Source organism: Lissotriton helveticus, chromosome 3_2 (assembly GCF_964261635.1).
Source record: "Lissotriton helveticus chromosome 3_2, aLisHel1.1, whole genome shotgun sequence".
NCBI classification, from domain to species: Eukaryota; Metazoa; Chordata; class Amphibia; order Caudata; family Salamandridae; genus Lissotriton; species Lissotriton helveticus.
In genome coordinates this window covers 2473195-2498683 of record NC_136062.1, presented here as the reverse complement: position 1 = coordinate 2498683, position 25489 = coordinate 2473195, and the positions used below count along the sequence as shown (strand labels likewise).

General features: G+C 42.7%; 1 protein-coding gene across 1 annotated transcript in view; it reads left to right on the top strand.

Annotated features, from left to right (window-relative positions):
• ADAMTSL3 (ADAMTS like 3) overlaps positions 1–25489 on the top strand; it is a 2298702-nt gene that overhangs the window by 1436980 nt on the left and 836233 nt on the right. Inside the window, exon 9 of the mRNA XM_078684728.1 lies at positions 15868–16025. Within this exon, the coding sequence (XP_078540854.1) occupies positions 15868–16025 (158 nt within the window). The remainder of the gene's footprint in view (positions 1–15867; positions 16026–25489) is intronic.

Here is a 25489-nt window from a genome sequence, read left to right as displayed (position 1 = left end):
TTTCCAGTATGAATCCCAAGGGTTGGCTGCTTTGGCACCGTAGTGCTGATTCTTGCCAAAAAAGATTTTTAAATATAACTGACGGTTTTAAGACTGTTAGATCTGATCCCCGTTTTGATTTAAGTCATACTGTCACCTCTTACTCTGTGGGCAAGTTGTGTCAAGCTTGGCTGAAACATTCAACTTTACCTGCGGTTAAGTATCACCTTTCCAAACTGAATGCAGACGTGGATTTGAATGATTTCATTAAAGGCCCAGCTAGTGGCAGGTCGAAAAGATGGTTATATGGGGTTTACAATGAAATTTGGAAACTCTCACAGATTGAGGCTGCTTCACGCCTTAGGGCTATTGATCAGGCGAATCTTGAGAAAGTGCTTGCAGTTGTTGACAATAGCATTAACGTGCTTTCCTCTAGAATTTACACATTAGATAATATTGTGTCGTCTGTTGTTGATATTGTGCATGATGAAGTGTCTGTATTATACCATGGTCAAAATCAATTACGGTCAATCATGCAGTTTGCATGGACACTTCAGACTCTGAAAATGGGTAAAGTTCCCTGGGGATACATGAACGTTTCCTCTTTATTTGCACCGTTTAATTTGACAGACAAACAACGCTTGCTTTCAATGCGTGATGCTTCCTTTTCTATGCTACATATTGAAAGGTTGGAATCTTTACCTTTTTCTGTGGCAGAAGCCACTGCTGCTACGTGGCTTATCCACGGTTTAATAACGCTGCCTTTTGCTTTATATAAGTTTTCAAATTGTATGAAATATGTGCCAATAGGTCGTTTTGAACCCTTAGGTAGCGGTTTTCTTCATGAGGTCTGGTCACTCCCATACACATACAGATGTTTCAAGGATGAACAAGAAGTTTATCTAACAGGGGATGAGTGTACTGAGACGCCAGATCATTCTTTAATGTGTAGACACATACAGTTACACGGTTCATGTAACAAGGACAGACCGAATATGGCTTGCGTTTTACAGGGCACGCCAGTTCCTGCTATCATCCCCACGTTTAAATTGTTAGAGAATGGTAGTTATTTAATGCTCAATAATGAAAACTGTTGTGGTTTAATTAAAGGTATAGCTTTCATAGTAACGGTTAGTGAGCGAGTTATTTGCTGCAGAAATGTTCTTTATCCTCCCACACGTGAACATAGGGAGTCTTCCATTTGGCCACAGATACCGACCTTGGGAGCAGAATTCAGCGGCATGGCTAGAATAAGAGCTCTATTGTCCCAGAAAGAGGTGGCCTTGAGCTCGGCCCGTGAAACTTTCGTGCTTCACATTGCTAACACCCGTACGGAGGTTCAGGCTCTATTAAACACTGATTTGCCTTTGCATTTCGGAGCCATGGTCCGTTCTATCTTTAACGCATCCTCCACAACGGGCCTAGCACATTTTTTTAAAGTTGTGAGCGGTGGTCTCGTGACTTCCTTTGAGAAGATTTTTGGAGTCATCCCTGCCTTCTTCCATTCTATTTTTTCGTCCTTATTTGGAGGGTTCCCATTTTTACTTGCATTAGCGGCTGGCGCATTGGTGGTTTTCTGCCTTTTTAAATATGGATGCCCTTCCTGTGCAAGACCACGCACAGCTGCTGCTGACGCGGTTTCGCAACCGCATGCTTGATTATTATGGCACACTGCCGTTAGCGACTCTAAGCACGGCGTTTGGATTATCTTTTCGGTTCTCCTATTTCACCTGTGTCCAGCCTGTATTTCGCTGCCTGACCTGTGATTTCCTTTGGGCCATTGATTTGTGTCTCTGCGGACCAGTATCTTCTGACGTCGATTTTGATCAACTGATGAGTCCTATCATTGCTCACGAGTTGGTTTGTTCTGACGAAAGGATTATGGCCTTGGCGGTGGCACATGGACTAATGGGTCCCTGGGATGTGTTGTCGGCAGCGCAAAATTTCTTGGAACTAAGTTTTCTTGAGAACCCACCGAGCTGTCCTCTGATGGTTATAGAGGATCCGGTGCTGGAGGATCACGTATGTTCCTTTCATCTTTTAAATTGGATGGCTGAACTGTTTTCGGATGAGGACAGTGACTTCCTCCTGGAGGCTGTTGCAGCTTACTTTTCATATACAGTCTTATCATAGACACTGCCTCAAATTGACATGCTGATTGATAGCATTTCCTTGATTTTATTGACTTTTGGTCAAGACATTTTATTTTTGCTTGCCTATTGGCTTGAGCCACATTATATTGGCTATTTTTTAGCATTAGTTTTTATAATTGAATTTTTATTCATGCTCGTTTATAAATGGATTCTGCTCTCATGTGATGGCACTTCTGTTACCTTATTTAGTCCGTTCTCGGATCATGGGGGGGTGTTGTATAGCTCCTATATATCCTTATATCGTGTTAAGTTAGCATAGGTACATTTGAGATTTAAACGCCATTTTTCCTTTCTTGCAACTTCTGCACACGACCCTTAATTGTTGACTTAGCTTTCAACCTAGTGGTTTGCCGTGGTGTATGTGAGAATAATATGTTATTGCTCTGATATCAGTTTTGTTTAATAAACCATGTCTGCACGGAGAGTGCTGAAGTTTCAGGAGCAACACGATATGGAATTGTTATGAGGTCTGATCTCCACGCCTTCATAGTCATAACACAAGTGCAGCCTTTGCCAACTTGGGCTTGAGGCGGGATTGATATTGCTTTGCACGAGAATTGTTAACACACTTGATGCGGTGCACATGCAGAGAGAGCTGGTGTATGCTGATGTGATTCCTTCATGCTAGGACACTAAGGTATGGGCCCGCCCTAAAACAACCCAAAGAGACCTTCTTAGCTAATAATATAATATATGTGTCAGGGAGGGTGAGATATAAGTGTTGTTAACTCTTATTCATTACAGCATGTTAACATGCTGTCACCATTCGCTTTTTATGTCTTAGTAACTATGCTGATAATTTTGCTACTGATAATAAGTATACTTGTATTATCAAAGATACTGCGCCTGAGAAGACGGCATTAGTAAATAAACATTTCAAATGCACATGTGTCTTCTTTACTCCATGTTCTGGTTTGTAATGATAATATAACGAAAGAGTGTTCATGAGTCCCACGTACCCTGAGGTACTGTAAGTTCATGTTCTGGTTTGTCTAAACATTGGGTGTTTGAAATGTCCAATGAGACACTGTAGCTAGCTCGGTAAGGGGTGAGTTGGTTGCTAAGGTAAGTTTTGGGACATCCTAATTTGCCGAGGTTCCACTCCTCTGTGCACAGTTCTGTGTGAGTACAGAAACCCTGCAACAGTACTGGGACACTTGCTTGGCTTAATGTATGTATTTTATTATTACAACTTAGTTATATGGCTTGGACAGGGGTTTAATAAGGTTTGCTTTCAACAGCTTATGGATCAATGTGCACAAACATGGTACCAAGAATTGACAAAATACTATGCTTAGACTAACTTTAAACCTTTTTCCACTTTGTACGTGTGATGTCCAGTGTAGCAAACATACAAAGTTGGAAAAGAAAGGAGAAATAAAAGCATTTCTCCTTCATAGCACCTATTTGAAATGGGTGTCATTTTTTGACACAAAACCCTGTCTACTTTTTTTAGTTAATAGGGGTTTGAATCAAAAGCTCCTTGGTGGCCTGGTCATGAGAGGAAAGAAAGCAAATCTCTTTGTTAGAAGAGAACTTGGCTGCAGATGAAGCTAACTTAAAGTTAGGACATGTTCATGGGTATATAAAGAAGAGTTTAGAGGAAAACGTTGAAGATCTAGAAAGCCATTATAGAGTGAAACTGGGGGAGAATCTACAACAGCAATGGGAAGCAAGTAAGTTGAGGAAATATGAGCAGGGGGAGAAATGTGGGGAATTGTTGGCCATGAAAGCCAGAATGGACAGGTCCATTTAAGGGCAATAGAGGTAGATGAAGATGATAGAGTGGTGGAGGATGCGGAAGGGTTAGCGCAGGCTTTTAAAAAAATTCTTCTAGTATTTATATTCAGATGACCTAGAGGTGGATGAGGCTGAGTTAGATCATTGGCTCCTAGGGAAACAATTGCCACAACTGAGTGGTGAGACTAGAAGTATTTAAAACAGAAAATAACGGGGAATGAAATCCTCACAGCAGTAAAAAACTTAAAAATGGGAAGACAGCGGGTCCGTGTGCGATTACAACAACATTTTTATAAGACTCTCTGAGGTACTAATACTAGTTTGGCTTGAACTATTAAATGATGTGTTGAATGGAGATTCCCCTATGCCTGAGTCCTGGAATGAGGTTTACCAGCATATTGGCATCTTGCTTAAGTAAGATAGCCGGGGTCTTGATTAATGAAGATCAGAGAGGTTTCCTTCCAGGAAGACAGATGAGGGAACTCACGCACACCTTGATAGGATCAATAGATTTTGCCTCTACCCAGAGATCCCAACTTGCAATTGTAACCCTCGACACCGCCAAGGCTTTTGAATGCGCAAACTGGAAACACCTGAGAGGGACATTAAAGGATTTTGGGATAGGCAAGACATTCAGGAATCTCTTGGGCAAGATATACATGGCTCCTCAAGCTCACATTTTGGGTAAAGGGTCCCTTACAGCTGGGGTGAAGATAGGAAGATGCACTAGACAAGGCTGACCTCTGTCACCCATCCTCTTTGACCTCTATATTGAACCCCTGGCACAAACCATAAGACAGAACAACAAAATCATTCCTTTCAGCATAGGAGCTTTAACTAGGAAGATTGCCCTATATGCGGATGACCTGATTTTTTTCCCTGCAGATATAAGCCAAGCTCTTCTGAATTTGATGGCATAGGTGAGCGCATTTGGGAGGCTGTTAGGTTATGAGATAAATGATAGTAAAACAGTGGTGAAGGCATGGAACCAGGGCAATGGTGACATAAGATTCTCAAAGGAACTGAAATACCTGGGGATACCAATTTTACAGGACCCAGAGGAAATGCCCAAGGTGAATTTAGAGAAAGTTTTTAAGGAGGCAGAAAAGATTCTAAAGAAGTGGCACAATCTCCCTCTCACCTTGTATGGGTGGGGTAACTTGGTTAAGATGTCTATTTTACTCAAGTTCTTCTATTTATTTGATAACATTCCATTAGGATTTGATAAGAAAACGCTAGAATACAAGGTAGAATCACTCCCTTTATGGCTCTCATAGAAGAAGCTAAGAAGAAAGCTAGGAAGTGGCAGCCTGGGGCTTTAAGAAAATTAGGCTGAAAATTCTGAAGGCTGCAGTGAAAATGTGGGACCATTGTCGATCTCTGGTAGGTATTTCTTACTATAGTGAATATGCACCAGTATGGGATTCTCCAGGAACTCCAGAGTGTCTGTTGGACCTTCTGACGATACACTGAAAAACTGTTGAATAACACTGTGGGGGGAGATGGTGGAGAGGGGTATGTGCCAATCTTGGGATGTATGGAGAGACTTAACCAATGGCCAACTTTCCAGGTTTAACTACTATCATGTAACAGCTTAGGTTAGGGGCAACAGTGGTCAACCCAAGGAGAAAATCCTGTGGAGAGGGACCTACAGGATCCGAGACCAAGGAAGAAGGAGGTAACTCTGTGGTATGGGTACCTGTTTGCAGCAGCAGAAGAGAATATGAGGCCCCCACATCTGGTCAGTGAAGGAAATTCGCCGACTGAAGAACTGGAGGAATTAGGGCAAGTATTCTTAAGCATGCTTCACGCTGTAATCAAGTCCCCTGTATTAAGAAGGAATCGCCTTTTTAGCCTGCAAAGAATTTACTGGTCACCGGCGAAACTGGCCAAGATAACAGGCGCTGGAGAGGCTAAGTGTAAAAGATGCGGAGCCCGAGTTGCAGATGACATTCATGTGTTTGACAACTGTCCAGCACTGGAGGCAATTTGGAGGAAAGTTGGTAAGACAATATCTGACATCGTGGATTCAGAGGTAAAGGTAAGTTCCACCTTAATTGTGTTTGGTGTACAGTCTGGATTCAGTTGGAAGGGTCTTTCCATGCCCCAAAAAGAGTTTATATTCTATTTAGTCCTCTTGCCAAGAAGAGAGATATGTGAGAGGTAGTGTCAGGCCACAGCTCCAAAGTTGAGTGAGTGGTGGAATTCTGTTAGATATTATAGGGACTTGGATCATAAACTGAATCTGAATAAAAGGAAGGCTGGACGTGGTTTAATGTGGAATTTATTGGACATTAACAGAATAGCATAAAGTCCTATAATTAAACCTCTTGGTCAGTTCGTGGTGTGAGGCGCCGGGGTTACTCGGTGCAAACATCTGCTGAGAATAGACTCCTGATACAAGCACATGCGTCTGTGGCAATCAGTTCGTTACAGCCCTGAAGAGTCGTAGGCTGAATGTGCTATATACGACGAAACACGTGTCGGCTGGTCCTTCTCGTGTCTGAACAATAAAAGACATCACATCTGCGCTGGACTACTCGTGTTACATACTTGTTATATATGCTCTGGCACTAACCTTTGTCTCCATAGAAACTGTTAGCCACTACTACGATGTTTATCTTTACCATTAGAGTGTGCATGGGCGCCCTGTTTGTTTGACTTTTAGGTACTGACTTCTGTTAGTACTCTTCTGGGGGGTTATAGGGCTTATCCCCTCGTCCCTTTGCACCTCGCATAACTAGAACCCTTACTCATACTTTTAGTGTTACTTCAAGCTGTGCGCCACCTTCCGTAAACCCTTGCTCTGTCCACATTACTCGGTGCAAACATCTGCTGAGAATAGACTCCTGATACAAGCACATGCGTCTGTGGCAATCAGGAGGATGATTGTTTGTAAGAGATAATATGAGGACAGAAGAAAAAAAAACATTGGTGGTTGCTTGGAAATGCACATGCACCACCCATGGAACACCCCCTTGGCGCTCACTAATGCAAAGCAGCGCTATGCACTCACTTTCAAGTGAATTTCCAGTGCAAAATAGGCAAGGGGTGTATTTATCATTGTTCCATTGCCCTTGTACCACGCAAGGAGGCACAAGTGTGACAAGAAAGTCAGATTTATCAAGCCATGCTAGGCCCAGCTTGTGTGGCCCTGCATGGCTTGATAAGTCTAGAGTAGCGCAGTGCAAATCGCTGCATTGTATTACTCAGAGAGGTGTTCCATGGGTGGAACGTGGATGTTCTCATGCAGCCCCCCATGGATTTTGGTGCATTCCCAGATTTTATAATAGTAATGGGTCAATGCAGAATAGATTAAACGACTGCAATGAGAACAGTTGCTTTTTTATAAACCCAGAACATTGTTTCCTTTACATGCTAACGTTTGAAACGGTACAGGTTACCATTTGCTGACAAACTTTGTTGAGTTTCTGATATTTCTTGAGCTCAGTATCATTTGCTATACTGTTGCTTATCACCTTACATTGTTACCTCCCCAGATGAGTTTTTGCGGTATGGTCATCATTGTACTACTTTTAGATTGCATTGTACCATGAACATCATAATTTTTTGGGCTACTTTCTGCCCGTTTGTTCATTGGCGGTTGTGAAACCAAAACTACTTGTTGACCAATGGAACGCAGACTCCAAAATCCATAGCTACATGTGATCTTTTTCTTCAATACATTATATAAACTGTTGTTGTCACACTGTTTTCTCACGTTTTGAAACACTTGAATTTACTTTATTGAGAATTTTTTGCCATTGTAAGATGGCCTTAATTACTATTTGTGAGTAGTCCTTTTTTTATGTTCACGCTTGATTTTATGATTTGTCCATCCTCGCCTGCCTTTTGTTGGGTTCAAAGGTGGCAGACTTGACTGCATTAAGCGGTATATTTTCATCTATAACCACAGCATTTTCCTACTACGAATGACACCGCTCTTATATGAAATGAACATTCGCATGTATACAGAGTATGCTGCTATTCAGTGTTACAATTGTTACTTGCGTGTTCTAGTACCACTATGGCGAGTACAACCATTCTCATGACATTTGATGTTGAACCGAGCATGAGAGAATACGGAGTATGTTCCTCATCATGTAGATCATTTGCACATATTAATAGTATGATTCTTTTTGGTTTTCTTTTCGGTTCTGTCTCCTTCTTCTAACCCCCATTTTCAACCAACACCAATCAATGATGCAAATTCGATCAAAGGTCAGCAATTTTCATTGACATGATTTATTAACACCCACCCACTATGACCATACTACTGGTCAACACGCTGGAAAAGCAGCATGTATAAGACATATTAGCCTTGACCACCACCGCATGTACCACTCAGTGAGGGGCACATTCTTTTGTAATCCGGTCGTTCGTTTCACTTCACTTCTTCTATATTATCTTGAGGAATTAACATCCCCTGAAATACGGCTATCGAGTCTGAAATGCATTAACATCCCCTGAAGAAGCGCTATCCAGCCTGAAATGCCTTGAGATCGGTAAATTTGAGGATAGAATTTGTGAATTGATCTATGAAATGTTGCAATTTCGTGAATGTGGAAAACCAAAAAAAGGAATGATTGAAAAATTAACCAAGTGAAATTATACTGATTTTGATCAAGAATACAAATTGGATGAACCCACTTCCCTAATGGAAACCAAGCAGCGCAACTAGGGACGCTTCCCCAGGGGGATGCGCCATCTTCAAGAATTCTCAGATTTACCATTACTGATAGATCTAGGAATGCATCAAAACGCTACATTCATGCTCAAAAGCGGAATCTGTTTAGTGCTGAATATGTTTATATTGACTAACCCACTGTATTCATCTGCTGTTCCTTTTTCTGGGTTCCTCTTCTCTGATTGAAAACAGTGTTCTAGTAATATGTAAACTCTAAGTAGAGTTAGCTCAGTAAATCAGCGTATAAATATTGGTTCTGTAATGTAATAGCTTTATTAAGGGACAGTGGGACATTTCTGTGAAGTTTCTGCTTTTTATTGGGATGAACATACATACACAATGCTCTTGACTCTTCAGAACGTCTCTCTTCAAAGGGATGAAGAAGCATGAACTTGGGAGGTGATAAGAGCGACCGGGTAGTGCCTGTGAGCTTGTCCACAAGGATATGATTAATAAAGTAAAAAGAACATTCTTATAAAGTTTCCACTCAATTGTGAAAGCTCTAGTCCGGAGCCAGCACATTGCATTCCCTGCTGATCGTTCATGCTGTGATGGGTTTCTGGAGGGGAGCTGATTATGCGTAGCAGATTGATGTGTTTGTGAGTTCCCAACACAGGGCCCAGTGAGTCTCCTGGTGTATTTGCTGGTGGGCCTTTTAAGCATTCCATTCTGGAACACAGACCTTCCCTTTTTACACTCCTCTTGGGCCAAGATGCAGACCAGTGCTAGAAAGATAATCTCTGACACCTTGATTTATCAGGTGTTCTCGTGCTCTTTGTTTATGCCAAAATCCTTGATAAACACAGCCCTATTTTGAGTCAGGTATTTTATTTAAAAAAAGTACAAGTATATGTTGAAGTAGTTGGGAGCGAAGTATAATGTGTAGCGACAAAATGCCTTACAGTAAGTAAATTGGGACATAAAATACCAGCATATTTGAAACCAAAATCCAATTTAACAACACCACTGAAAACGTGTTTATCTCTGTTTAAGGTTCTTGCTGTATACTTAATGTAGCTCATTACACTGTGCATTATTACTTGTTTCTGGGATAGTCACTTTGGGACATATTTACAAGCCCCTTGCGCTGCCGGGGTGGGTGTTCCCACGCAACACCTATGGTTTCTGTCGCATTCCCAGGTTTACAACGTTTTGTAAACCTGGGAATGCATCAGAATGCTACGCCTCCCCAGGAAGGGGTCCTTTCCTGCACAAAAACAAGTTCCCCTAAAACCCAGACACATTTGCACCATGGTGCAAGGGTGCCTGCTTTGGCGCAGCGCAAGCTGATTATGCACCAGTGCAGGGGAAAGCACAGGGATGCAACATATCATTGTAAACTTGAGGCATCCCTGTGCTTTGAAACTGTCCCCGTGTGATGCAGCCATGGCTTAGGGTGCAGCGCTGAGTCACTTTCTTGTAGAAAAGGCCCTTCGTTTTTGGGTCTAGTAATGTGGTGCAACTCGCTGCTGTACGTAGTATGTCTACTTGAATTAGCACTGTATTGTGCTAAAGTTAGCTTGCCGAACTTACATAGTTCAGTATGAAGGAATGGATACAAAATGTTATTCTTTTTCTTTGTTTCTCATCTTACACCACTATTCATTGTGACAGCTGTTAGTATGATACCTTAAAGACACGCTTCAGTAGGTCTGTTATGAGATACACTAGTAATGCTGATTGCTGGGCACACATTAATTCCTATAGTTCCACTGACATCTGATTTGTTAACAAAGTAGCAGTGACAACATGGCTGAACCTCCTCTGAAAACAATCGTGTCGCTAAAGAAACAGGAAGACAGAAGCTAATATTTGTACAGGTGGTGGGTGTGAGATAATTGAACACATGAACTCGAACTTCTTCAACCAGACATTGAAATGTCGTAAATGGTTACGTCTATGTCTGATGTCTGGCTTTACTTTCACCTCTCCTGCCAGATAAGGTGATACGTTTATTCTTCATTATTTATGATCAATATGCCATCTCGGAACAAATTTACACCAATATAAATTCATAAAATGCATCTCTGCATACATATTGTAATGGTAACATTTTATTTACTTCGCAGCACAATTGTTTAAAGAAAATCAGCACAATCAATAACATTTCACTTAAAAATCAAAAATCTCCAAATCGTAAACCACAAAAGAAACAATTCACTTGGCATTTTCTGCATCTGTTTTAAAAAGGAGGCAATCAAGCTTACTGCAAGAAAGGTTAACTAATTTATATTTTTTTAAGCAATGAACGGAGAACCTGCGCGCCAGACGACAAAAATAGTGTGTAATCTCATAAATGATGCAGTACATCATGCTTTATATTTACTAGCAAACGCACATTTTTTTGCAGGTATTAATTGCAGGCATCAGACCCTTAATCTGCCACCCCAAATTGACACTCTTAAATTTAACAAGGACAGTTGCATTTCTCCTTTAAATGAGGAAAACATCCAATCACTTGGCAAGCTTAGGAAAGGAAATACTGACTTAGTTCTCAATCAAAATGCCAACTCACTGTGGCTACTGCATATCCCTCAAAAGGGATTTTAAAGTAGCTATAGAAAACTTTCTTTGTTTGAAGACAGCCCGGCCCAGGCAAGCATGCCAATGTTTAGGCATTTCAAATATATAGGAGACAATATATTGTGTGCTTAAAAGTTTCTCAGGGACTATATGAATCTAAAATTGTGTGACTAGGCTATAATATTCTAAAATGAGTATTCTAAATCTAATCTCACTGCTTGAAACTTTAAGCAGAAGGAAAGGAAAAAGGGTTATTTTAAGCAACAACACTTGATTTTCCTTCAGGGAACTCTATTGTCTCGAGTTATTAGCAGTGGCTTCACTAGTGTTGGTGTCACCCAGTGCGGGTAACTCATGGTGTCACCCCCTCACGACTTACCCCATGAATCCATGATGGACCTCCTCCGAGTCCGCCAGTGCCAAATAATGGGACCATACAGAATGGTTTCAGTGCTAACTCCCACATTGCCCCATCCCTTGTCACCCCCAGTCCCCGCCTCTTATTTGCCCCAACTGGTTATGCTATTTTCAAGACGGCCTTTAACAATATTTTGCTGTGTTCTTGATCTGCTCTAACAATGCTGTAGGTTCAATGAAACTGTGTTCTAGTTCTGCTCTACTTTGATGTGGCAGTCATCCGAAGTTGATCCTACTGTGTTCTTGATCAACTAGCAATTAAGTTTGGTACCATTCCTGCTGCTGTCTTGATCTATTCTGGTTGTAGTCCGCTTTTCTTCATGTAATGTTCTAGTTAATTCTCTCTGTCTGTGCTCTGGTTCTGTTTGAGTTCAATGCTTTTTGTGCATTATTGTATAACTCATTGTGCCTGTGGTCTGAATTTAATTTAGTTCTACTCTAAGTTTTCTTTGATTTCATTACTGGTCTGTTCTAGTTTTATTTTGGCTGTATTTTTCTGCTCTAGTCAGTGTTCTGTTGTAGTTCCTTTGTGATTTTCTTTCTTTGTTGTAATTCTTTTTCTTTTATGCTACAGTTGGGTTAATTTGTTCTAATTCTAGTCTTGTTGTGTTATTGGTCAAATCCATATTCTGCTTCTATTAATCTTTCCACATTTTCTTCTACCTTCATTCTGGTTCTCTTCAGTTCTCTTATGTGCAAGTTCTGAATCTGGACTGAATCTGAATCTGGACTGGTTTTAGGCTATTTCAATTGTGGTCATGTTCATCTTCTGGGCTGGGTATTTTCTGAGTATATTTTATTTGTTATAGTAATAGTCCAGTTGGATTTTGAAACTGTTCGAGTTCAAACATGTATATATTCGGGTTATGTTCTGGTCTATTTCTAGTGCTTTAGTTATTCATAGTTCTACGCAAGCTTTGTTCTGGATCGGTTCACCTTCTCTAACTTGTAGTCTGCTATAGATATAAACTAGCTGCACTCTGCTTTGTAATGTTCCAGATCTAATCTTTTTACAGCATGTTTTAATTGTATTCTGGCTGTGTGGTCTTTGCTCTCCTTTCGTTCTATTCTGGACCCCCTTTATTTAAATGATTGTTATATTCTGAGTCAACTCGAGAGTTCAATTATATGCCTGTTCTCTGTTTTTTTGGTTAGATGTGTGCTGTTTTCCCGCTGTATTATGTCTACGTCTGGTTCTTTTCTTTTGGCTTTGTTCTGTGTATGTTTTATTTCTATTCTGGTGAAATTATTTCGGAGCCTCAGGTCTCTTCTGATTCTTTTCTGGCTCTGCTCGGACTGTGTTGTAGTTTTTTTAGTGGTAGTAACAATTATAGCAAGGGACAGAAAAGTTACATTGCTCCGTCTCCGGGGAATGCCGCTTTGTCCCTGAATGAATGCATGCATGGTACTGCTGCACGTCAGTGCCCCCGGCCTGGCGAGTGAGCGCTGCTTATCTCAACAGGCAGAGGCTTTGGGGCGGGGAAGCCACAATATGACACGGGCCAGCCTCCTCACAACTACCAGCTCACTCATGGTATCACCCCATGTGATGGTGTCACCTGGTGCGGTCCGCACCCCCACCCCGCACTTTTCTAGTGACGCCACTGGGTATTAGTGCCCAATTTATTGTCCGGCGGGTAACTTTTACCCTAAATGCAAACAATATTGAGTCCGATGAAAAACCACCCGATAATCAAAACGAATTGAAGATGTTGATAGATAAGTGTGACCCATTGCTTCTCATCAATTAGAAAATTGATCCGATGTGTTCAAGATTTCCATCGAACATCCGCTAAATATTTTTTCAGGTTCTTCGTGCAGAAATTAATATAGAGAAAAAAGCAATTCACTTTGTACTGCATATCTAACAATCAACCACAACAGGCATTCTACAGTGTTTGTTTGATAACTTCAGCGGGGCTTTTGAGATCAATATTACATCAGCCGCCGGTTCGTCCCTTTTAATAATTAACATAGTTGAATTACAGTAATTTTGGAGGTCCTTTATCTTTTGCAGGGGGCTAATTGGTCTCTTATTCTTTATTACAAGGTAGTATCGTAAAGTAGACATGGAATATGAGTGGGCTTTTTTAGGCGAAATTGATTGACTATTTGGAAAGTCAGTCAAATACAGCCCAAACTAACATTTAGAATGTTGTTATTCAGAATATGGTTGAAAAGATTTTCCTTTTAAATCATTTTCCCGGACCAGGCTATCGATGTAAAGCTCCTCAGTAATTCCCAGTGGACCACATCAAACACTGGCTACAAATCCACTGCAAAATAATGATACTTATTGAATGAATTTCACTATAGCCACTTCCATCATAGGGAACTATGCCAATCTCAAGGGATCAGGCTGTTAAACACTGCGGCATCAATGTGGCATATACATTTGGCTATGGCGTGCACAAGAGATAGATCAATGGAACAGCTGTAAATTCTTTTGTGTAAAGGTTTATTTACATCTGTACATGCATATTATGTTCCTCATAAATCACGCCATTGAACCCATCCCCATACTAGCAGTTCAGTAATAACAATTCTGACATGATCACTCCAGCTGCCTTTGCTGCAGTCGTTTTGCTTTCTTCGAAAGTTTCCTGCATATGTCCCAATATTGCCAGTTGAACGTTGAGCATCAAATTCAGTTTACATATTTGAGACGTTTCTTCAGACACGTCCTGCTCAACTTCTTCCAGTAAGGGACAAAACACCAATGTATCATTTTAGCTGGACGGCACGTTTTAGTAAATAGTCAAGGAGCATTATAAATAAAGAAGATGAAATAGTATTGTATCAGACCAATAATATTTAGCACACAAGGTCAGTGAATAATTCACAGAATGGAAATAAGATGATGTGATGAGTACATCTAACACTATTTCCAAGAGAAAGTCATAGCCAAGAAAGGGCAATCTGTTCTGGCGATAGTAAGATGTCTTCTCATTTTAAATAGCCACCATAAAGTGATAGTGCCCATAACTAATAATTTTTGGGGCTTACATTCCTCAGCATAGTATTCTGTCTTCTTCTAGCTTGTAACTCGGTTGTATCATAGTATCTTTATATTCAAGTCTATCGGATTGAAGTTTAGTAGTTGAGACTCAAGCCACGCCATACTGTTGCAACTCAAGAGGCTGAAATCCACAATGTAGGTTATATGTAAACTCGTATAGAAGGGCTGTGTCCTGTTTCGTGCCTCCTACTCTGCTTTTCTATTACATTGCCTTTCATTTTGTTCATTGTTTTTCATGCTTTCTCAAACTGTTTCCTTTCCCACCATTACTGTTGTCTTCTCTCCTTGGCCTGGACCCCTTCATTCCGCTCCCCGTCTGTCCCTGCTATACCCTTCCCTGGTCCACATAAATTCCTGTTCCTGGTTAGTATCCATATTGTCCCCTTCTTCTCTCCTAGTTTGCCTGAAAACTGTTCCTCTTCCTGTCGTTCCTGCACATTGTCTCCCTTGCCACCCACTGCCCTTCCCTTCTTCTACACTCCACTTCCTCCCTAGCACCATTTCCTCTTCATCCCATTCTGTTTTCTTTGCCTTTCCACTGCACCTCTGAGAGTCCTCATGTGTGTTAGGTCTGGTGTTAACCAGGACCTGCTGATGTTACTAAATGATGTGATGTGATTAGTTGTAGGAGCTATCAGCCATCCCTCTTCATTCATTGATCTGTTGTTGGTATGTCATTCACATTTAACTACGGCCCACTTCAGCCTGTGGCTGGCTTCACTGTGAGTCAGTGAGTGCTGGTCTTCTGCTCTTTCACAAGGAGCACATTCACCCAAAGTAGTTACCTTCACTACCAAGAACTACTATGGCAAAGTGTGCATTGTGAGGCTAATATATTTTTTTGCTTTTGGCCATTGTTTATTTTCTATATTAGCAACGATCTGGCAGCTCCTCAAAAATAAAGCTATAAAAAACCAGGACACAACGAAACAAGCATCGGAAAAGTGAAATGGCTGGGAGCCAGCACCAGACCGTTTGGTATTGCCAGTGCTTGTTTGTATGAGAGTCCACAATGCAATAGCATTTTACAGGAACCAGGAGGCTGACGTCTGTGCCATTCAATATGTTTAGTTCCCATGAACTCTAAATAATGAATGATCATCGCAGATAGAGCATATAAAACACAGGACATTTTTATCCACACTCTTAAAAATGTCAAATTGGCCTATGGGATTGTAAGCATAATTCGACCATCAATAGGAAAATAACTGTTGTCTGTGGAGAACAGAAGAAGTTATGCATCTCAATCTCAAGGAGGCATCCGCTTTCTCTCCTTGACAAATGTCAGGGTCATTCTTTGAATGCCACCTATTCTTTGCCTAATTGCCCTTTTGTTTTTTTCATTTTAGTTATTGAATCGAAAACCTTGCAGGGTGAAAAAGGAGAGCACAGCTTCAGCACTTCTGGAGTCTATGTTATCGAAAACACCACCCTGGAATTTCTGAAAAGCTCAGAACGAGAAACTATTAAGATCCCGGGACCGATAGGAGCAGATTTCATTATGAAGGTAGAATTTTTTTTAAAAGGTGTTATTAAATATCTGGACAAGGGAAATGAGGGATGTTACTTAATTGAAGCTGAAAAAAACAAGACTATTTTTTAAAGAAATTCATTTGCATACCCACCTATTTTCATTGTTCTTCAAAGAGCTTTTTTATGTTTGGTCTTCGAGGCAGCTTTAAATGTCTCAGCAAACTATTGTTTTTTTCTCCAAAAGGTTTATACATACATACCCCCAGAAGCATCAAGCACCCATTTTGCGATTCCTTATTAGCGAAAAATAAGGATTCGCTAATAAGGAACAGTAAAATGCTATGCATGAAGATCTCGCTTAAAAAATAGCGATTTCTTAAAATTCCTTAATTGGGACTCGCAAATTGCGAGTCACAATTAAGGAATACCTCCCCCATTCATTCCTATGGGCCTAGGGCCCATAGGAATGAATGGGAAGACAATCTCAATTTGTGATTCTCAATTAGAGAATCGCAAATTGAGATTGCAATTTCAAGGGTGCCAGGGTGTCAAAAGGACACCCTGTTGCACCACTGAAATCTGCATATGGGTACATCTTGCACACACACATGCCCTAAGGGCATGTTTGTGTGTAAAATGGAACTTTGAAAAATGCACTTTAGTTTTTGCAAATTACCATGAAGTTCAACTTCATGGTAATTTGCGCCCCCTATTAGCGAAAACGCTAATTTTTCTTAACTTTAATGCATTGCATTTAAGGAATCTCAATTTGAGATTCCTTAAATGCAATAGCAATTTAAGTAATCGCAATTTTGCGATTTCTTAAGTTGCGATTTTTGCATTTGGGATGATGCATCCCAAATGCAAAAATACCGGTCGCAAAGGGGCAGATTCTGAGAATCTGCCCCTTTGCGAGCGGATTTTAGCTTGATACATCTGGGCCATAGAGAGCAATTTTGTCAGTGGGCTTCGTCCTTTGGTTTGTTACATTGTCATTTAAATTTTGCTTCCATACACAACATACTAAAGCATGTGCCAGCGGGTCAGGCCACGTTACTTAATGGCTCCCTTTACTTTGAGTGACTCCAGACGGCCTGTGTGTATTTTGTACATCTGTCCAAAGCTATTTGCTTTCTCTTCACTGACAAAGCCAGTTCAAAGTGTACTTTTTCATAACATTTACTTTTTATATTAACATTAATTACTAGTTATTTATCTTGCCTGTACTGTGGGTGCTAGCTGCTATTATAAGAGTTTAAGGGACATATAATCTCCCTACCATATACTTGGTTAGGCAGTGATTTAAACTTGTCGCCTTCACAAGCAATAGTAATATCAAACGTAAGTGTAACTGTGAGAAACTGGATTGTTGATTGTTAGTTGTGGTAACAGACAGAATCCTTGCCAGAGTGAACCACAAAAAAGTCACCAAATTAACCTGTGCTCAACCGTCTGGTAGCTTGATACAGAGCAGTCTGGCTTAATTCAGAGGCAAAGGGTAAAGCATTTATGCAACACTTCAAACAGTAATAATGTGGAAAACACCACACAAAAAGCATCCCACACCAAGTTAGAAAAGTAGAGTAATTTTTAATAAATAAAACAAGGCTATGATAACAAAAAATCAACCAGTAGAACTGTAAATATGCAATTTTGAAGATTTCAATCACAATAGCACCAATAAAAGCACCAATTGTGGTTATCTGATCCTGCCAAACCGGGATAAAGTCACAATTTAAGGCTGGTGGCAAGGTTGCGGTGCAAGGTCCGGCATCATTGTCAAGGATCCTGTCCACGAGGGCTTGCAATGCGAAGTTCGGCATCGAGAATGCGTTTTGCAGTCAGGACGAAAGGCTGCAATGCAGAGTCCGTTAAAGTAATTGAAGCTGCCGTCGATGAGGGATGTGAGGGTCTGCACTGACGATGTACCATACAGCGGCGGTTCCGGCGGGCTGCAAAGTGATGCAGGACTTTGTGACGGGTTTGATCCATGCAGCAGTGGTGATGCGTTGGTTCTGCTCAGGATTGGGACATGCAGCAGGGTGGATGTATCCGGTCCGCTGGTTCCACAGAGGCTGGCAAAGCACCGTAGGTCAACTTCTAAGGGTCCAGGATGGGGTGACACCACTTGTCAGGGTACATGTAAAGGTGGCAGAGTCCAGGTGCTGGGCTCAAGGTTGTTGGAGGCTTCTGTCCCTGAGGCTCTAGTTAGGAGGCCAGCCTAGTAACCCTTGGAGTCACTTTGGGGTCTTGGGTTCAGCAGAGGCAGATTCAGTCCTTCTCACATAGGCAAGAGGGCAGCATAGGCAAGAGGGCAACAGGTCAGCAGGCAATAATTCTTCACAGCAGCAGTCCAGCAGAGTGGCAGTTCTTTCAGCAGCACAGTAGTCCTTCTTCCTGGCAGAGTATCCACAGGTCCGGAAGTGTACACAAGTTGGTGTCTGATGTTATTGTTATTTTTGATTTATATCGCGCCCAATCACCTGCAGGTCTCTAGGCGCTCGGAAATCGATGGTAAGAACAATAGCTTGGCAGTCACAGAATAGAAGGCATCCACTAGCCTATGTAGCACTCATAGTTCTTCTAAACAGCAGTGTTTTTAGCACCTTTCTGAACCGTAGGAGATTCCCTTCCCTGCGCAGCGTCTCAGGTAGTGTGTTCCATAACTGAGGAACTAACACGGAGAAGGCTCTTCCTCCCTTGGTTACAAGTTTGTACCGGGGACAGACCAATAGCTGAGAATCTGAGGATCTAAGAGTTCTCATTGGACTGTACACCACCAAGCGATCTTTAATGTAGGCGGGTGCCAGACCGTAGATTGCCTTGTGAGCTGTGCACAGATTTTTAAATTCCACTCGCTCTTTGATAGGGAACCAGTGTAAGCTCTGTAACAGGGGAGATGCTTTAGTTCGTCTTGGGAGCCTGAAGATGAGACGTGCTGCATCGTTCATGACGACCTGTAGTCTGTTTGTCAGGGTTTTCGGCAGGCCGAGATAGAGGGCATTCCCATAATCAATCCTCGAGATGACAGTAGCTGCTACAATTGAGCGCATCATGGATTGGGAGAGGACGGGGGCTAGCTTCCGTAGCTGTCTGATGATATTAGTGCAGCTTCCTACCACAGAAGAGATCTGACTGGCCATTGATAGATCACAGTCCAGTTTGATCCCCAGGCTTTTTACATTCAAGCTAGGTTTTGGAGCCGGGCCTAACTCCGCCGGCCAATATAGGTCACACCATGGTGAGGTGGCAGATGGAATCACCAAAACCTCAGTCTTATCTGGGTTGATTTTCAAGAGATTTTCCGTCATCCATTGTACAGTATACCTCAAGATGTTCTGGGCTTGGAGTTGTGCGGTGCTTGTGTTATCGACACTCAGCAACAGCTGCGTGTCGTCCGCATAATTAAATACTGTACAGCCCATGCACGCCAAGGAAGCAATCAGAGGTTGCAGGTAGAGATTAAATAGAAGTGGGGACAGGGCAGAGCCCTGAGGCACCCCACATTCTAGAATCCCCACCTCGGAGATTTCGTCCCCAAGTTGTATCCTTTGGGTCCTTCCCAAAAGGAAGGATTACAACCATCTGAAGGCCAGGCCTTTAATCCCGAAGTCACTCAATCTCTCCAGGAGCAGGGCATGGCTGACGGTATCGAACGCCGCTGAAAGATCTAACAAAATCAGGGCGCTCGGTTTCTTACTGTCAGCCATGCCTCTCAATTCATCCAGCACCGAGAGCATCACCAACTCGGTGCTGTGGTGAGCTCGAAACCATGCCTGTCGTTCATGAAGCAGATGGTAAGACTCCAGGTACTTGGACAGGGATTTAAATACATGCTGTTCCAGTATTTTTGAAAGAAATGGCAACTGAGAAATAGGCCTGTAGTTCTTCAACACTGCGGGATCTGCGCCTGGTTTCTTTAATAGGGGTCTTACACGTGCTTCCTTAAGTTCAGCTGGTATATACCCTGTTTCCAAGGATCTGTTAAGGAGAGAGATGATGCATTCCTCCAATAAGGGGCAAGCTATCTGAAAGACCCTAGGTGGACACGGGTCTGCTGGCGATCCGGATTTGATTCTGCCCATCAACTGCTCCAGACTCAGTGTATCAATCTCTGGAAACAGTGCGATAGTGCAGTCAACCGGTTTATGAGAGGCTGTAGGCATATCCATCCCATTTGCCAAGCCACTCTTTATTTCCTGGATAATAGTTCTCACTTTCTCCAAGAAGTATCCCTGGAAGGCATTACAATTTATGGGAGACTGAGAGCTTTCGGGTTTTTTACTCAGCTCCGACAAGATCTTAAAAGTCTCTTTCTGGACGTTAACTGCCTTACTTAGGCGGGACTCATAGTATTCAGCTTTAGCTAGAGCAATAGATTTTTTATATAGATTAAGGGAGTTTCGGTAGAGGTTCCTAGCTGTGTCCTGTTTGGTTTTCCTCCATCCTCTTTCCAGCGCTCTAAGCTTCCTTTTATGGTCCCTCAATGATGGCGTAAACCATGGAGCCCCTTTACCAGGTCCTTTTATTAGCTGTGTTCTTATGGGTGCTATCTGGTCAATAGCCTGAGTCAGGCTCCGCGTTAGATCAGCGTATTCCTGGTCCAGACTACGACCCGGACTCAAAGATTGATCCATTGACGAGAACCCCTTGGTCAAGGTTATCAAATCAACCTCTGCCCATTTACGGATTCTCCTAACTTCCGGTGGTAAGGTATTTATGTGGCCGTTAATGCGTACCTCGCAGGATACTAAATAATGGTCAGACCATATGCATGGGGCAACGTCTTTAAGGGCCACATTTGGATCTGAGGTCCACACAAGGTCAAGAACATGACCGTTGATGTGTGTGGGAACCTCCACAAGTTGTTTGAAGCTTAGAGCTGACATCATGGTGTCCAATTGGCGCATAGGCAGGTCCCAGTGTGACTTGTCCCAATGTAGATTAAAATCTCCTGTTACTAAGATTTTCGTATATTGGGTGCATAAGTCCGACATAATGGGACCAAAAAAATCATAGAACAGTGGGGTTGCATTGGGTGGGCGATAGACTGCTAGCACCACCCAACAGGAGTTATTCAGGGTGACTTTTACCCCAAGCAAATCAGCTAGATCGACTGTCTCTGACAGCAGTCTTTCCACTAACAGAGTCTTTTTAAAAAGGACCGCTACCCCTCCCCCCCGTACACTTCCTGGGCGGTTATGCCATATAGCATCATAGCCGCTAGGAAGAGCGGCAAGGATGTCAGGCATCGAGTTATCGCCCATCCAGGTCTCTGAAAGGGTCAATATATCTATATCCTTGTCCTGAAGCAGATTGTAGACTTCCACGTGGTGGCAGTGGAGCGATCGGGTATTTAAACTAGCTATTTTCAGTAAAGAGTGCAACCCTGGGGGGGTCACAATATGGGGGAGAGATATTGCGTACTTCCTGAGTTTCATCAGGGTTACATGATCTAGGCGTAGCTCGCCTTTATCCAAGTTACGCAACTCCTCCGAGGAGTAAGTGCGCCGATGTCCACTTTTAATACCCATTTGTTCCGTTTAAGGGGGGGAAAGCCTTTAGAGTCATGCTTTTCAAGTTTCGTTTGTGATAACTTTATTTCGGTCAATGACCATAAAAGCACAGATAAAATATGTACATACAATAAAATACATAAATAATTAAGAACCAACAGTTAAAACATTATTATACAATCAGTTATCAAACGAAAAATGGCCATCATTATAATCAGTAACAATTAATCAAAGTGGACCTTGTACGCCACATGCCGTACAAAAAGCGGGAGACCGAAAACACAATGAGGGGGGATGTATCATATTTTAAAATTCTAACGGCTTGAGCACAATGTTTTAGTCCCAGATTTTTACATATTGGTAACAGCCAAGCTCTCCGGATTACGCTATAAGCAGGGCAAAAGAACAAAACATGGGCAATGTCTTCTTTGCTATTGTTTCAGACAGGGCAGATTCCCTCCTCTTGACCTGCCCATTTGCAGGTCAGTGTCCCATGTGGCAGGCATCCGTGCCTTAATTGTGTATATAGTTTTCTTGCAAGGGGAGGTTCTATTTGGTCCAGAAATTCCTCCCTTCTGGGCACGAGTTTTACCTGCAAAAATTCCAAAGACAACCTGCCCATGCTTGGCAAGCGGTGCAGCAAATTTAGGTTGTAGTGCCTCAGAGAGGCCAGCAGCTCAGTTCTCCGCACCACTGGACAACTCTCCGCCGGGGTCTCCCATATTTGGGGCATTCCTATTCGATAGGCAATAGTTTTAATGTGGAGCAACCAGGGTATTTTCTTACTCTTCAACGACCCCCAGACAGCAGCGAACTCAGCTCTGTAGTCCGCAAGCTCAGGTACTGTCCAGAGCCTTCTCCAGTACAGGAGGGGTCGGGCCGTTAATAGTTCAGAGATGGGCTCCACACCTAGGTCAAATCTCAAGGGTATGAGCGGGGTGCTTTGGGGTAGACCAATCAGATTCCTCATAAAGGCCCGTTCAACCCTGAGAAGGCTTGCTATGGTCGAATGTCCCCAAAGTTCTGCACCGTAGGTTACAGCAGGTCTAACTTGAACACTGTAAATTTCAAGCGCTGGGGAGACTGGCTTAAATTGCGTTGTCCGCTGGAACTTGCCCATGCCCCCTAGTATCTGTGAGAGCTTTAGGGTAGATTTGGCTACCTGAGGGCCCCAACCAAAGTCCTCAGTCAAGGTGACCCCCAGGTATACAAAGGTTCTCACCCTTTCGAGCGGGGTGCCGTTTAGTGTAGGGCTAGGGCGGGTGCGTTTCGGGAGACCGAAGATCATATATTTAGTTTTATCTAAATTAATCTCGAGTCCCCGCGAGGCGCAGAATGAAACAAAACCGTCCAGAACCCGCTGGATGCCTGTTGATATTCGCGACAACAATAAGGTGTCGTCTGCGAACATCAGAGCAGGCACCCGACCTGACGCCAACCAAGGGGCGTCGCTATCCCTGACTCTATCTAGTTCCCCCACCAGGCCATTTATATATAGACTAAAAAGCGTAGGAGCCAGGGCGCAGCCCTGGCGTACGCCTCTAGTTACAGGGAAACGTGCAGATAGTTCACCGTTCTTCCCGCACCTCACCCGGGCATAGTTCCCTTCATGAAACCGCTTCAAGACCTCCAATAGATAGGGAGGAAGGCCAAGGTCTTTTAAGAACCTCCATAAACTCTCCCTCGGCACAAGGTCGAAAGCGGCCCGCAGGTCAACGAAGACCAGGTAGAGGCTGCCACCCTCGACACTTACGGTCTTCCAGAAAAGGACCTGCAGCCTAAAGAGTTGATCCATGGTCGAGATCCCTGATCTAAAGCCGGCCTGAAGGGTAGTCATTACTTCATGCTCCTCCGCCCATCCCAGTATTCTATCCAGGAGTATCCGGCCCATCAGTTTCTGGGTAGTATCCAAGAGACTGATTGGTCTATAATTTGACAGCTCCAAAGGGCACCCCTTCTTAAAAATGGGGACGATCTCGGCCCCCGCCCAGATGTCAGGTATCTGTGCCCCCAGTAGGACTGCATTAAACAATACGGTTAGGTACGGAGCCCAAATCTTTGGCTGAGAACGGAAAAGGTCCCCCGGTACCCTATCGAGGCCTGGTGCTTTGTTAGGGAGTTGAGTAGTGATTGCAGTCTCCACCTCCCTATCTGAGATACTCTCATCACTTCTTGGGGCCATCCTCGCCTCGGTGCCCCTATGGTCTATCTGGTGTCCCATGCCCGAGGCCCCCCGCAGTCGACACTCGTGCGGGGGGTCTTGGGCAGGAGAGATCCAGGAGGGACCTTCTAGCTCTAGCATCCCAGACCTATCTAAATGGTCACTGTAGCCGGTCACAGGGCTAGTGTAGAGTGCAGAGAAATGCACCTCCCACACTGAGGGGGGGATATTTGGTAGGAGGATCCCCCCACCATCATTTGCACCGGAATTTACTAATGCCCAGAATAGTTTGGTATCTTTTGTCACAAGGGCACCTCTAAGTTCTTCCCACCTGTCTTCTTCCCACTCTCTTTTGCCCCTGGTCAGCTCCTTTTTGTAAATCAGTCTAGCTGCCCTAATATTCTCTCTATCTTTTGCCTTAATTGCCGCAAGGAGCTCCTTTTTTGAGTTCCTGCATGCATCGTTAAACCAGGGGTGTGTTTTTGGAACATGCTTCTTAATTCTACTTATAGGGTAAAACACATCCCCTAGTACCTCAACTAGCTGTTTATGCGTATCGAGTGCCTGCTGCCAACCAGGCGAGTCACCCATCTGCTCTATAAAAGGGATAGCGAGTTGGTAGATTTTGGCAAGCTTCGAGGTTGAATATACAAGGTGGGGCCACTTAACCCTCCTTCTGTTATTGGTCAGCGTGAGAGGAAGTGTCATTATGGCAGGTATGTGGTCAGGGATGGTTAATCCAAATGACCCTGGTTTGAAAGTTACTACCAAGGCATTGTGATCACTGTCCTGTCTTTGAATGACCCTAAATTCTTTCAGCTTGTCCCAGTTTTTAGCATCCACCATTTAGGTAGTCAATGATGGTTGTTTTGTTTGCCCGATTAAAAGTTGCCATTGCTGGGCGGTCAGGGTCCAGTCTCCCACTTTTCAAGTGGACAGGTGCCTTGCCTTCCTTGCCCTGGCTCCAAACTAACTACAGAGGGTATGCAGCCCTTTGTGTGGAGGCAGGAATCTTACAAGTGTAACTGGGACTGTGCCCACCTCCTCCATCTTATCTTGTGAGCGATAGCCCATCCAGGCACAACTAAGCTTCCTATTGTGTGTGGCTGTCTAGCAGGAATAATCAAAGCCCAACTATCATCTGCACCCAGTCATGTGACCCAGAGACAGGCTGAGGGTATCAAATGGCTAAGGTAGGAAAATGCCAACTTTCTTAAAGTATTATTAAATACAAACGGGCAACCCAGCAATCCCTTTTGTGCTTGGGTACTTGAAGTCAGGTAGGTAAGGATGCCAACAGGGGTTTTTGTTCAAACAACACATTAACAAATGAATAAATTGACCTTTAAGATGTCTTAGCAGCACATCGCAACATAATTGAAAGTTGTACAATACTGTTTAAATTGGGAAAATATATTTCAAGATGCAGGTGTATATATTTTTTTCAAATTGTATATAGAAACTCAAACTTGAAATTACAGAGTTTCAAAATATCAGTCTCGCAATACATTGAGAGTGATCATTGCAGTACTTTTCAAGTTAGTATGCGACTTGTCAATGTATTTCAAGCCCACTTTCTGAATATATAGTTAGTCTGCCTCATAATCTTGAAAAGTTAAGTATATCAAAGTTACTGTGAAAAAAATATTATTAATGTGATAATTTGAATAGAAAGTGAATGGTAGTGAAATATTTTCAGTGGCTTCAATAGAAAGTATATAGTGGTAATACCACATTTTTCAATTACTTTTAGATCGTTACATTGCGTGACACTTCAATAGGGCACTCAACCAGTCCAAGTCATTATCAGGTTGACCTTAA